General features: G+C 39.9%; 1 protein-coding gene across 14 annotated transcripts in view; it reads left to right on the plus strand.

The window, feature by feature from the left end:
• TNRC6C (trinucleotide repeat containing adaptor 6C) overlaps positions 1 to 13,341 on the plus strand; it is a 107,646-nt gene that overhangs the window by 86,070 nt on the left and 8,235 nt on the right. For 11 of the 14 annotated variants that reach the window (XM_082326408.1, XM_082326401.1, XM_082326414.1 and 8 more), the window contains 9 exons: positions 1,163 to 1,312; positions 2,562 to 2,708; positions 3,181 to 3,303; positions 4,647 to 4,730; positions 5,054 to 5,285; positions 7,012 to 7,179; positions 8,307 to 8,498; positions 8,646 to 8,789; positions 11,594 to 11,710. In XM_082326408.1, the coding sequence (XP_082182534.1) occupies positions 1,163 to 1,312; positions 2,562 to 2,708; positions 3,181 to 3,303; positions 4,647 to 4,730; positions 5,054 to 5,285; positions 7,012 to 7,179; positions 8,307 to 8,498; positions 8,646 to 8,789; positions 11,594 to 11,710 (1,357 nt within the window). The remainder of the gene's footprint in view (positions 1 to 1,162; positions 1,313 to 2,561; positions 2,709 to 3,180; positions 3,304 to 4,646; positions 4,731 to 5,053; positions 5,286 to 7,011; positions 7,180 to 8,306; positions 8,499 to 8,645; positions 8,790 to 11,593; positions 11,711 to 13,341) is intronic. The other 3 variants (XM_082326402.1, XM_082326405.1, XM_082326403.1) reach the window with 2 other exon arrangements.

The following is a 13,341-nucleotide window of genomic DNA, read 5'->3' on the forward strand; positions in this document are numbered from 1 at the left end:
TTATCCGTATCTCATGATCTTCCGGGGCATTGAATTTATCGGTTGAAATAACCTAGCTCCTCACCTATTTAAAAGCCTTTCCTTCCAATTAATATATTGCCTGAAAAACACCAGCCCGGCACATTGCAAATTAAGGATTTTTCACTCTGCCTGTTTTTGGAGCTCTGCTTTGTACACAGTGTTATTTGATCATGCTTGCCGCAGGCTTCCCAGACATCAAAGCACAGTTTGAGATAGAACTCGGTACCCCACTGTAATACTAGCTAGATATCTACCTGTTTGATTGGGGATTATATGATTTATTTTATTTTCTGACTTGCTGTTTGCCCCCCCACGGCAGCTGCCTTCTGTGCATCGTATCCATGTTCAGCTGTGGTTCCTTACAGCCCGGTTATCAGAGGGGGCTCCTTATGTCTTGCTAAAATCTGCCTCCTCCTGGGGGACGTCCAGGCAGCGTCTTAATCGATTTCCTAGGAAGGCTACACAGACAACATTATCATTATTGTTCTTAAGTATTTTTGTGTTCATTGGGTGCGTAAGAGTGTAATGTTTCATAGTGGATAATAATAACTCAGTGCTGTGTGAATATTAAAAGAAGCTCATGTGTCTCAGTTAGGAAAGAGGATCAATGCAAAAATGCTTTTTTAAGAGCAGAGCTATGATGTGGAACCAAATGCAGACTGGTGTCAAATAAGCTGATCTGGCCTTTCCCAAGTTCTGGGCTAGCAAAAGTAGCGTGTCGCATGGCTGTGCTCCGCTGCTGAGAGTTTGCCAAATGAACAAAAGACTTCCCTGCAATGTGCTGCGTCTCTTCCCTTTCCACCTTTCAATCTGGTGGAGAAGAGAGGAGAAAAATCTAAGGGGGGAGGAGGAGACGGCCGCGTGATATCCCTGCGATGGGTTCCTTTCCTTCTGGAGATGTGGGTGAGGGTGATCGTGCATTTGTGATTTAAGTGCAACAAAGTAAAGAAAAACAGTATCTTAACCCTATTTCTCTCTTTCTTCTCCCTTCACTCCATACTTTTCATTCCCTATTATTCATACCTTTTTTTTAAAAATATTTTTATTCATCCATGCCCTTTTATATTTCCATGGGACACTGTTTTGTGCGCTGTCTGCTCCTGGGCACCGCACACAGCTCACCCTTTCTTTCTCCAATCAGGATGGCGGCCTAGTGGAAGAGCCCACTACTTCACCATTTTTGCCTTCACCAAGCCTGAAGCTCCCCCTTTCAAACAGTGCACTCCCTAATCAGACCCTGGGCGGGATTGCCTCAGGGCTGGGCATGCAAAACTTGAATTCTTCTAGACAGGTAAGGCTGTTGGGGGACACCCCAAGTTGAATTTCAGCGCTCTCGGACTCACTGCTAGTGCCTGTCACTTCCCCAGGGAAAGCAGTGGTTTAAACTGAAAGTGCGTGCAATGTCTTCGTTTGCATGAAATACCAGTGGAGAAACTACCTGCTGTGTAAATGTTTCACGTTATAGGACATAAAACAACTGCTTAGTTGTAATTAGCCTGCTAATTACATGCATCCATTGAGAAGAGACTGTAGTATTATGGATTTATACCACTGAACCCTGGTATAGCTCTGCCTTGATTGATGTGAGGTTTCTTTTTTTGAGGCGTTGCTAATTGTCAGACTCTCAGGCAGAGACATTGCTCTAATTCGTCTTTCCTGGCTGGCATAATTACTCAGTGATGAGATGGGTGAGAAGTGATGGGGGCTTTTTTATTCCTGCTGTAAGTGTCAAGACAGCTCATAGCTTTGACAGGTGGTAAGAAAGAAACTGTGCTTCTAGCACCTCTGGTCAAATAGAGCATCGTGGCAAAAGGGATGTTTTGGCCCTTGGGTAGAACATGCTGAAAGGGAAAGGAAAGAAGAGAAAGGGAAAGGAGATGGAGGGCAAGATTCGTAAACACCATGAGACTGAGAGGTCATAAACTGCTGTTGATTATGAAAAGGTTATTTTTGCCATAAGAACACAGAAAACCTCTATGTATCATTCTATGGCAGCTTTTATTACATATATTCTTTTCAAGTTACTTTTCTAAAGGCAATACTTGTCCAGCACTTACAGCCCATTAAGCATATCTTTCAGAAGTGGAGACTGCACTAATAGCTTGTCCATGATCAGTAGCTTTGTAAAATGACTAAGTATAAAAACTGCCCAGGTAATTTAAGGATTGGGATGCTGTGAGTTTAATGACTCCGTTCTCCTATCCCTTGCTGCACAAATACAAACATTTTTGGCAAGTACTTTTCATTTTTCATTTTGTGCCCCTCTGGGGTTATGCATCCTTATAAAAGCGATTTTCAACTTCAGCTACCTTATGTTCAGATATCTGTACAAGGTTTTCGAGGTCTGGGATGTTGCTGGGTACATGGCGATCTTTGCCATGCCTGATTCTAAACCTAATGTCAATACAGTCTATATGTATGAGGTTCTTTATCTGTGCCTGTCATAATCACTGAGGATAAAGACTGCACAGTTAAGTAACTTCCAGGTTATATGTTGAGTGATGTCTTTAAATGCCAATGTCTGTCTTGTCCTGCTGTAGATACCGAGTGGCAATCTGGGTATGTTTGGCAATAGCGGAGCAGCACAAGCCAGGACCATGCAACAGCCGCAGCAACCGCCAGTGCAACCTCTTAATTCATCCCAGCCTAGTCTTCGTGCTCAAGTGCCTCAGTTTCTATCCCCTCAGGTGAGACAACACTTGCACTCATGAGCGTTCCCTTTCCCTGGAACTCTTCCATGTGCACTCTCCTCTCCATATGCATTCTGTCATGCTCCTGAGGCTTTGCAGCTACTGTTGCCGGGCTGCGTCTGTGTTGATTTATTTACGAGCCAGTAAGCACGTTACATGGGTAAGGTGGTCTTGCTTGTGTATTCTGTATGTTATCTGTGTGGGCACGTTCTTGTGTTCCTTTTTGCAAAAAGTAGTGCTTCTAGAGAGCTGAGGAGTTTGTTCTCAGCTCTTTTTCTATAAATGGACGTTTGAGTATGGTTATTAAGATTTGTATTAGAGCCTCTTGTTAATTTTTTGATACTTTGTGGTACTACTTCTGGGAATAGTAATATTTTCCAGCTAATGTCTTGTGACGCTTAGTAATGGCTTACAGAGTCGCCAGTGTTAAAAGTAAATGTACAGTGTTTGATATGCTGCTCTTTCTTAGGTTCAAGCACAGCTTTTGCAGTTTGCAGCAAAAAACATTGGTCTCAGCCCTGCACAGTTAACCTCGCCAATTAATAATCCTCAGCATATGACGATGTTGAACCAGCTCTATCAGCTGCAGCTGGTAAGTTAAAAGACGTGGCAAATAAGTGCTAGATCAGAATTGAAGCCATAAGAGAATGGCTAACTGAATTTTTAAATGGACATGACAGATCTTTAAAACAATCAGATGCTGATTTCTTTGGTAGAGTTTCTTTTTAAAGAAACAAAATCATGGGTTTTGCCTCGGGCTTTATAAATAGTCATTTGTGGAATAATTATCCTTTACAGCTGATCAATGGAACTAAAAAGTCAGTTGTCTTTGTACTGGTATGAGTAACAGTGTATTCTCAAACAGCACTGTCTGTGTATTACGTGCCAACGTATGCCACTGATGGACCAACTGGGAGGTTTGTGTCACAGCCTGATGAGAGAAATCTCAGCAGTGCTGGTCGCCCGAGTTACCTGGAGAGCTTCCTTCAGTTGCCTCACTAAATAATAAAACACAGGGTAAATTTCCTGTAATTAATGGAATGTATATTAAACACACCATGTGATAAGAACTACTTGTTTTTGAAAAGTTGTGTACTTTTGCTCTATTTGCAAATTTTACCTATATATGTGTGCGTGTATGAAAATATCTAACTGGATTTTAAGAATATTTTAAAAAGAGGTACTGCTAACAGTAAGTATTTGCTAGGGTTAAACTAAAATTGAGGATGACAAGCTAGATTAGTTGCTGATCTCAATGTGCTAGTCAAAGTCTTTTCTTAGTAACAGTGTTTGATACTATTATTCATTTCTGGTTATGTTTCCTAGTTTTGAGGAGCACAGCACTGCTCTCATGCCATGGTAATAATTGAACAGTACCCAGCTACTTGAAAAATATCTGTACAGAACTCCTTTGGATTTTAAATTCACATGTTTCAGAGAAACACCTTGGAAAAAAAAAAATTACTGCCCAGTTAACCACGTTAAAATTGTGGAATTTTTCTGAAATAAAGCAGCACAACTGATTAAATACAAAGTGTTGTCAGAACTCAAAATGGCCAAAACAAAAATAACTATTGGTATTTATCCTGTTTGTATAATATTATAAACATCTATTTGAATTTTTGCTTTGTGTTACAATTTTTTCAGAAAAAAAATAGGTTCCTATCTTTAATGACCACTTACTGCTCACAAACTTACTCATCAGGTTTTTTTATTGACGTGTTTGGTTTAAAAAAAAAAAACAACGAACACTGGGCTTAAATGTATTATAAAATACATTTGTAACGAGATTGTTCCTTTTGCTTCATTGACTCTTTTCAGAAAACTCCGATGTTTCTGCATTTTCTATTTTATAATGTACCAGAGCAGTTCAAGCAAGCTCGTTCAGCTTACTGTACATGTTAAGATCTCTGACCTCTCCTTTCTGTCTGGTAGGCGTACCAACGTTTACAAATCCAGCAGCAGATGTTACAGGCTCAGCGTAATGTTTCCGGACCCATGAGACAACAGGAGCAGCAAGTAGGTTTGCCTGCCGGTTCAATCTCACCATTAGAGTTTGGTTTCAATAGCTTAAAGAGCTTGTACTACATTATACCAAAGCAGCTAAAGCGTCCTTAGAAACAATAATATAGTGCATGGCTTGAGTATTGAAAAGGAAAGAGTGCTAGAGAAACAAAGCTATTTCAGAGCATTCAGTTATCGGAGGAAGGCTCTTCAACCCTTAATACAGTCAATTTTCATTTGTAAAGAGATCTATTATGTTATTTCACTGTAGAGAAAGGCACAAGAAATCTAGTGTCTTTTTGTTCAATTGAGCATTTATTGATTCTTTTTCTTGCCAGGTTGCACGTACAATCAATAACATGCAGCAGCAGATCCAGCAGCACCAGCGCCAGCTGGCCCAGGCCCTGCTTATGAAGCAGCAGCCTCCCCCTCCGCATCTATCTTTGCACCCCTCTGCAGGCAAATCAGCCATGGATAGCTTTTCACCCCATCCCCAGGCTCCCGGCCTACCTGACCTGCAGACCAAAGAGCAACAGTCTTCACCGAACACCTTTGCTCCTTACCCTCTTGGTAAGTGCCCTTCACTAAAGCAGTTCCACGTGAAAAAGACAGAGCGAGTATATTTCATTATTTCAGCATCTAAATATTTTGCAATCTACAATATAATAAATACAGAAATAGGAAAGATGTGTTTATTAAATAATGTCGAAATGCCTAAACAAACCCATGGTACTGCCTGTCTGGTAGCTGTTCAAGTGGGCTGTATTTGCTCACCTGTGCTCTGCCTACAAATATCGGAACAGAAGATTTGCTTAATTAACTATCTATGTATGTTGCTATTTATGAACTAAATATATATAACAGCATCATGTTGTAAAATACACAAATGTCATATTGATAAACAAATATCATCTGGAAGTCATGCAAAGTCATCTTTCCACTCTAATCAGCACTGGTAAGGCATCAATTTTGGTCAATGTATTTCAAGAAAGATACAGATCAGTTTGAAGGAATGCAGAAAGTGTGTTGTGCAGCTGATTAGATGCTTCAAAAACATGACTGCCAAGGAAAAAATGAAATCATCTGCTCACTTTAGTCTAAAGAGAAGACTTGAGACATGCAGGGATCTTCAAAAATGTCAAAGATAGCTTTAAAGAAGTTTTCCTGCATGTGGCTAATGAAGAGGTAATAAACTTTTGTTGCATAAAAGCAGATGTAGTTAAGCATTAAGGATCACTTATTTGCTTTAAGCAAAGTAAAGTGCTGGAATAAATTATCTGGGAAGTTTCTGAACTACTCTTAACTAGTCATTCTGTGGTAGGTTAGACGTAGATCTGTCAAATATGATTAATGTCAAAATAATTGATTCGGCCTTGAGACAGGGTGAACAGAACAACCTTTCAGACCTGTTTTCTGTGATTGTTTGATGTATGCTACAGACTTCATTTATGACATAAAGGAATTAATTTAATCTCTTTGTGACTCTCTTTATGCTGTGTACAATAGAATTGCCAAGCTTTATCTACCATGCAGCAGTTAAGAAGGTAATTTTGACTGCTATGGTGAGCTGTTATAGCAGGGAGCACCAGAAAGCAAAAGAATTTCTGAATTAAAGGCCTAAGAGGTTCTTATCATATCTCAGCTTCCTGTGATCTGCTAACATTCAGGATTATATATCAAAAGGGACCCAGATTCATGTCACAGAAGCATGTCAAAATTCTTGCTTAAATACAGTCTGAGTGATTTTGTTCTGTGTATACAAAATGTATGCCCAAATAGTACAATACCTGCTCTGATGAATAGCAGCTGTTTGTATGACCTTTTAATTAGTTGCTTTGTTTGGGATTTTTAAAATGTTGTTAGCAAAATAAAATGGCAGGCATCATGGGGGTGTGCTGGTGAGACATTAGGAATATTTCGGCTTAGCAATGGAATGCTGCAAACTCTTCACTGGTTCAAACGTAGCATTCCAGTGCATTCTTCCAGATTGCCTTTTCTGAGAAAAGTGAAGAGGCGGCAAGTAGAAATACGGACAGCTTTAAAATATTACCCTACATATTTTTTCTTTTTTCCTTTTCTAAAAGTTTTAACATTTTCTGAATTCATGGGAGTTATATTGGTGTTCCCATAAAAGCAAAAGTTCTTGGCAGCAGGTTGAAAATGTGCCTAGTAAATTACTACACATACATACAGATGTCTGAAAATCAACGTTTAATCATTTCTTCAGCTGGATTTTTGAACACATCTTTTAATCCTCCAGTATATTATGGGTATTTAATGACCTGTTTCCCCTTAGCTGGACTGAACCCGAACATGAATGTAAATAACATGGACATTACTGGTGGTTTGTCAGTGAAGGACACTTCTCAGTCCCAGTCTCGCCTTCCTCAGTGGACTCACCCCAACTCAATGGATAATCTGTCTAGTGCTGCTTCTTCGCTTGACCAGAACTCCAGCAAGCACGGTATGTCGCATTTAGTCTCTCTGTCAGTCTGGCTTTTTGAGACTGGAGTCATATTGCAACTGTAATTTTTTTCTCATGTTACTGTTTTCGGTAGGTGCTCATAAATGGTTGGTACAGAGCACCCTTTGAGACCGTGACATTTTTAAGATGACTTCTGCAGTCACATTCAGCAATGTATTGAAATTCTTGCAGCTATCACTTCCTACATGCAATGTAGGAATGTTTTTTTCATTTACTGAATTTTGTGGCTCAGAACATGGCGTTCAAGTAAAACAAGCCATTAGTGTTGGCAAAACAAGCCCCACAAGCTTCCCCTTACTCCAGATCTGCATACCTTCAATCCAAAAAGCCTTACTTTGGCTTTGTCCCACACTTTGTCCAGTATCATCAACCTTTCACAGCCAGTCCTGTACAAAGGCACGATGGATTACGTAATTACCCACCCTGGGAGTTAGGAGCACAAACTTCATATTTTTCCAGAAGCGATTGCTAATCTGTTCAAACACCTTTATCCCTAACGCCTCCAGTATCCCGAGTCGTTTATTCCTCTGCTTCCTGTACCAAGTTTATTCTGTTAGAGCATGGTGCTCTGTTGAATTTATTTTATCCTGGATTTTATTATGAGCAGCATGAATTATTTCTTTTACAATAGTTTTTTATTCTGCAAGTAGCTGTTTTGCTTTTATGCCATACTGTTGTTTGGTAGTTTGTAGGAACATGAGAATGGCCATTTGAAATCATCCATCCTGTCAGCAAGGAATACCCGGGGAAGGATAAGAAGAGGGCTTGCTTACAGTGATATTGCTTAGTATGCTGTCTCAGCAAATTCCTATTTACCATCAGTGTAATGATTTGAATTACTTAGTCTCTTTAGTGTAATGTAATGTGCATTTCTTTAACTTGAATGTCTAGATTGTACCAGCGGTGTATCTCACACCTGTAATTGCTAGTAGGGCTTCAGAGGTTGTTAAGCCTTGCTTACTGTCTTCATATTTTAATTTTCTTTTTTATCTTTGTAATACAGAAAGAAAAAAAGAAAATAATAACAAAATATAGGGACCGATGAAATCCCATACCCCAAATTAGTCCCACTCCTAAACAAAGCCTTTCCATTTCATTCATTACAGGTGCTATACCTGGAGGTTTAAGTATTGGCCCTCCGGGAAAGTCCTCCATTGATGACTCTTATGGCCGGTATGATCTGATTCAAAACAGTGAATCGCCCGCCAGTCCACCCGTAGCTGTTCCTCACAGCTGGTCACGTGCCAAAACCGATAGTGATAAAATTTCCAATGGCTCCAGCATAAACTGGCCACCAGGTAATAAAATACAAAGCATTGGTGTTAAACTGAAGTCCTTAAAATGTACTGTTGGTTTTATTTATTGCATCTTCATGCCTTCTGATACACAGGAACTTTGGATAATTATGACTTTATATACCCTTCTTTTTATTATATTTGAAACAGAGTTTCATCCAGGAGTGCCATGGAAAGGACTGCAGAATATTGATCCTGAAAATGACCCCGATGTTACTCCTGGAAGTGTTCCAACTGGGCCTACCATAAACACCACGATACAGGATGTTAATCGCTATCTTCTCAAGAGTGGAGGTAAACACACAAATTACTTTCACATCTGTGTACGCTTTCTTGGTCTTTCCAAAAAAGTTAACTTCATATACTATGGATGTATTATATTTTAGCATGTCATCCTAATCTAATAATGTTTCCACTCCGAACTTTCGCTGAAAATCCAGAAGTACTTGATTTAAATATGGGACTAAGTTGTTTCTGGTTTTCCATGGGAATGTAAATATTTTTGTGTTGGAAAAGGCTGTGAGATGTAATATAAACTTTTGTGGTCACTGGAAGTTTTTGTAACCTGTAACACTTTGTTTGAACAATATTTCACTCTCCATACTGATCAACCTCTTAGATACACTTCGCGAAATACTCAGAAGACACAATACAGAAGTTCCGCAGTTGTTGCTGAGGTAGTAGGCTTCTGCCACACTAATTAATTGTAGCTTTGTTAGAAGATCAGTCAGCAAAATAAATTAGAGCTGTTTTATCCCCAAAGCCATCAAAGAAAAGAAAAAATAGGGAATTGATTAGTAAACTAGTATTTCCCAGTGCCTTTTCCATTCCTTTTTTCTTGGCAGTCCTTGTTAACTAGATGTACTGGAAGTGGATCAAGGGAAGGGTGGCTTCGTCTAATTGTGATTAGCGTGCCAAAATAGGCGAGTTATCTGCACTCTTAGAGCACTCCAATACGCACAGGAATAGTATAATCAGGTTGTCCAGAAGGACCTGTCAGGATTAAAAATGTAGATTTTTGTTCTAGCAGTTATATCTGTGATACCTGTGTAGATTGTAAATCAAAACTATCCTTGAAACGGGTTTCCAGCTCTGGGCTTGTTAACTCAGGCGAAGGGATGTGAAACATGAGGGAGAGGAGACAGGGGTTTTCATTGCCTTGAATGATTTTAGTTGTCTCTTACCAGAAAGCAATCTTTATTTAAGCTGAATCACGAAGTATTTGTGTGCATGAGTAATGTTGAATTAACTTCTAATGACCCAGATGTACTTCAAAGGGCAGGCAACCTGGGTGGTTTGAAGTTATAAAAGGAAAAGTAGAAAGGCATCATTCAGTCACATTTCAGATACGGTGCACCCAAGAAATACTCCCTTTAGGCCAAAAGCCTAGCCCTACAGAGCTGTACCTGTATGTTAGATGATACCTACCTTCCTTCTTTATAGAAGGAAAGTATACGTTATCTCTGTTGGTGTATAATCTGCCTGTGGAATGAAGAAATCATTATGCTACTTAGAGAGGGTCAGTATAGATGATGTTTGCAGAAGTTAACAGGCCCACAAGAGCCCAAACCTTCTGAAAAGCAGTGACTGTCGGCGTCCATGTATGCTTCCTTTCCTCATTACCTTTTTAGCTTGTTAATAATACAATTTTAATAAAAAAATGTAGTTGCTGTATCTGCTTTTTTACGCTCGTATAACCTAGGTGTTTGCTCCTGGGTAAAATTATCTATTATTGTCAGTACCCTGCCGTATGAGACTGGGGCTTCCATGACATGCTGCCAGGAAGAGGCTGTCTTGGAATACTGCAGCTTGAAGCAGACAGATTGCATTAACAGAGCTGATCTCCATTTAGAGGGCTAGACTGTGGTGTATACCATCCTCGCACTGTACGCTTAGAAACAGACAAAACCTAAGCTTTTGGGTTGATTTTTGGTTTACCCTGTTTGCTAATGAAGCTTTGCAGGGTCAGCTACTATGAGCTGAAAGTCTTAGCCACATGGAATCAGGAACGGTTTCAGCTCTGTGGGCATATGGGCCTTTGAATCTGATCTAATGCCCTCACTCCTGCCTGGGGAATAGGTTATTTGCAGAGAAGTCCTTGATATAGAGTTACTTTGCTTGAGACCGATGTCTGTACTGGTGTCCTTTGGAGCGCACTGAGTCCGGATAAGGTAAAGTTTGGTTGGTTGCTGTTCCAGTTGAAAATACAGCCTGTGTTTTTTATTGAGCTGTGAGGGATGGGATTGTCCTTTTACTTCCTCCCTTCTACCTCAGTACAGCGCTCTTTTCTAAAGAACTCACCTATTTTTATTAGTCAGTTAAAGGTGTTTCACTATCACAGTCCATCTGTGTATGCCAGGAATGATAAGTTACCAAAGATACGCACTTAATTTTTGTTGGTGGCTAGAGAGAATACTTTCAGCTCTTCTGGTCTTTATAATGAAGATATTTTATTTTATGTTCAGTTTCTTTCATTTGCTGCCAGTAAGGAAATTGTATGTATGCTTAGATAGCTCCTCAGATTGTAAGTGATTTACCAAGATGGTTTCAGGCTATTTCATTTAATGTTATCAGTTTGAGAAGAGATTGCTAAAAAATATCCTTGCTTTACTGAAAGTCTGCAAAAATCTAAAGATGTTTGTGGGCATTAGGATGTAGGAGAAGTGCTTACCTCGAGTAATTTAGGACAAATCACCCATGGTAAGAGGTTAGTTTATCATATACATCTATGCTCATCTACAGTTGCCATTGCTTAAGTCAGCCGTCAGAGCACCTTTATAAATGAAGCCTGTTCCTCGAGACTAAACAGTTTACCACTGATTTTTTGAGAGTCACATATCTTAAAGGAAATGCAGAATTTATCTTCTGCACAGGCACTAGTGCATTTGCTACTGTGCCAGCTTTCTTTTCTTTTCTACTAAAGACTTCTGCTTCACTTTGTCATGCTTTCTATAACATTTCACTCCTAGACTTCAGAGACCAGGCTGATTAAGGAAAATGCCTTGCATGGTTTGTATTTGCACATAATAGATTTGCTTATGTCACACCAAACATCATTATGCCCATCTTTCTTAGTTGCTTCTCTGCTGGTTCTGCAGGGTCATCCCCAACATCATCTCAGAATGCCACGCTGCCTTCATCGAGTGCCTGGCCGCTTAGTGCCTCCGGCTACAGTAGCTCTTTCAGCAGCATTGCATCCGCACCTAGCATTGCAGGTACGAAAAATGGCCTTTCTACTTTCGCATCCTTCTGCATTCTAAGAAAAGGCCCGAGGAAGTGCTTTCCCAGTTATTACAATAGTGCTACTATAGACAGAAGCATTTTTTTTAGTACTCAGCTAGGTAGGCAGCTCTCTTGGCAGCTCTTGAGTGGTGAGTGTTGGATGGTATGCCTGGAAATTGTGCTAAGGAAAAATGTGTTTATTCCACTTGGTGCCACGTGCTGTCGCTCTGTATTGGCATCGAGATCTCTAATGACTATTTCCATTGCAACTTTGAGGAGGAATATTGTCTAGGATGTCAGTAGAAACACTCCTGCTAGACCCTTCCAGTAAGAGCTGATATGAAATTTTTGTTAATAAACTCACTGTTAAAAGTGAACCATCTTCAGCTCAGGAAAAAGTTTAGTAGTACCTCAAGGAGGCACTCTGCATGGCTCTGGAGGGGTTGGGTTTGGGGCTCTTAAATGTCTTTTAACAGTCAGTCCAAAGCCTGATGCTCCCCTATATGGCTGAGCTTGTGCATGGTCTAAATAATTATCCCATTCTTTTTAATGAGCTATGAATTCTGGAGCATCTCTCTCTGCAAATCATGGAAACTTTGCTTGCGAACTAGCTACCTAAATATCTGGTTTGTCCCATTATAAAAAATGTATTGGGGATGTTGTATGGATTGTATTAGCATTTTCATATCTAATCAATGAAAACCCTCCACTTCTTTGAATAAGGGAAGGTGCAGCCTCCAGGACATACAGCAGAATGCAAACCAAAAAGGGTTCGTTTGAAATATTTTACTCCAGTGAAAGGAAAAGAAAGGAACGGCTTGCTTTTCTTTGATCTGCCATGCATTTCTGCTTTATTTGCGTTTTATTTTTTTGCAGTGTCATCTAATCTTTGTGTTAGCCCCATGAGAAGTAGTGACATAGCAACATCTCATCTGCGGTAATGTGCATGTATCATGTGCTACATCGCAGACTGAACTGCTCTGAGTTCTAAAACTCGGGCTTTCTCCCTTTCCCCCCACCATTTTACCCTTGTTAATGTCTTCATCATCATTGTCAAATTATTTTTGTCGTTACAGTTTGCAAGAAGATGAGGGAGTGGTTGCCCTTTCTCTTAAATTGTTATGATTCAGTATAAAATCGTTGAGTTAAATGATGTAGATAAATAGAGGCAATTTGGGGAGTGTGTGTGTGTGTATATAACTGAGGCTGTGATTTGGTGACTGGTAAATTTGGCTTTAGGACTAATAAAAAAACCTCAGTGGCTGCCTGATGCAAAGCACTGATTCAGTATAAGCTTAATCTGCCAGTTCAAATCTGGTTTTAAAAAAATGCACAAGATTTTTGCATCTTGGACTTCGTCAGACCAACTGTTTTCTTACTGTCTGCAATCAGCATTAAAGCATTAAGGCAGCATAATCACAACATCATTTGCTCTGGCAGAAGGTGCAGTGATGTGACCATTTCAGCCCATTCCAGTCAAACACGTGCCACTAACGTGAGTAACGGTGGGGCTGTGCTGTGACAAGGAAATGGGACTCTAATTTCACAACATACATTGGTACAAGGAAGAAAGGCAGGGATGTGTAAGCGTAGAGGTGAATAGAGGATTTTGTTTTGATATCCG

Source organism: Platalea leucorodia, assembly GCF_965183815.1.
Source record: "Platalea leucorodia genome assembly, chromosome: 14".
Lineage (NCBI taxonomy): Eukaryota > Metazoa > Chordata > Aves > Pelecaniformes > Threskiornithidae > Platalea > Platalea leucorodia.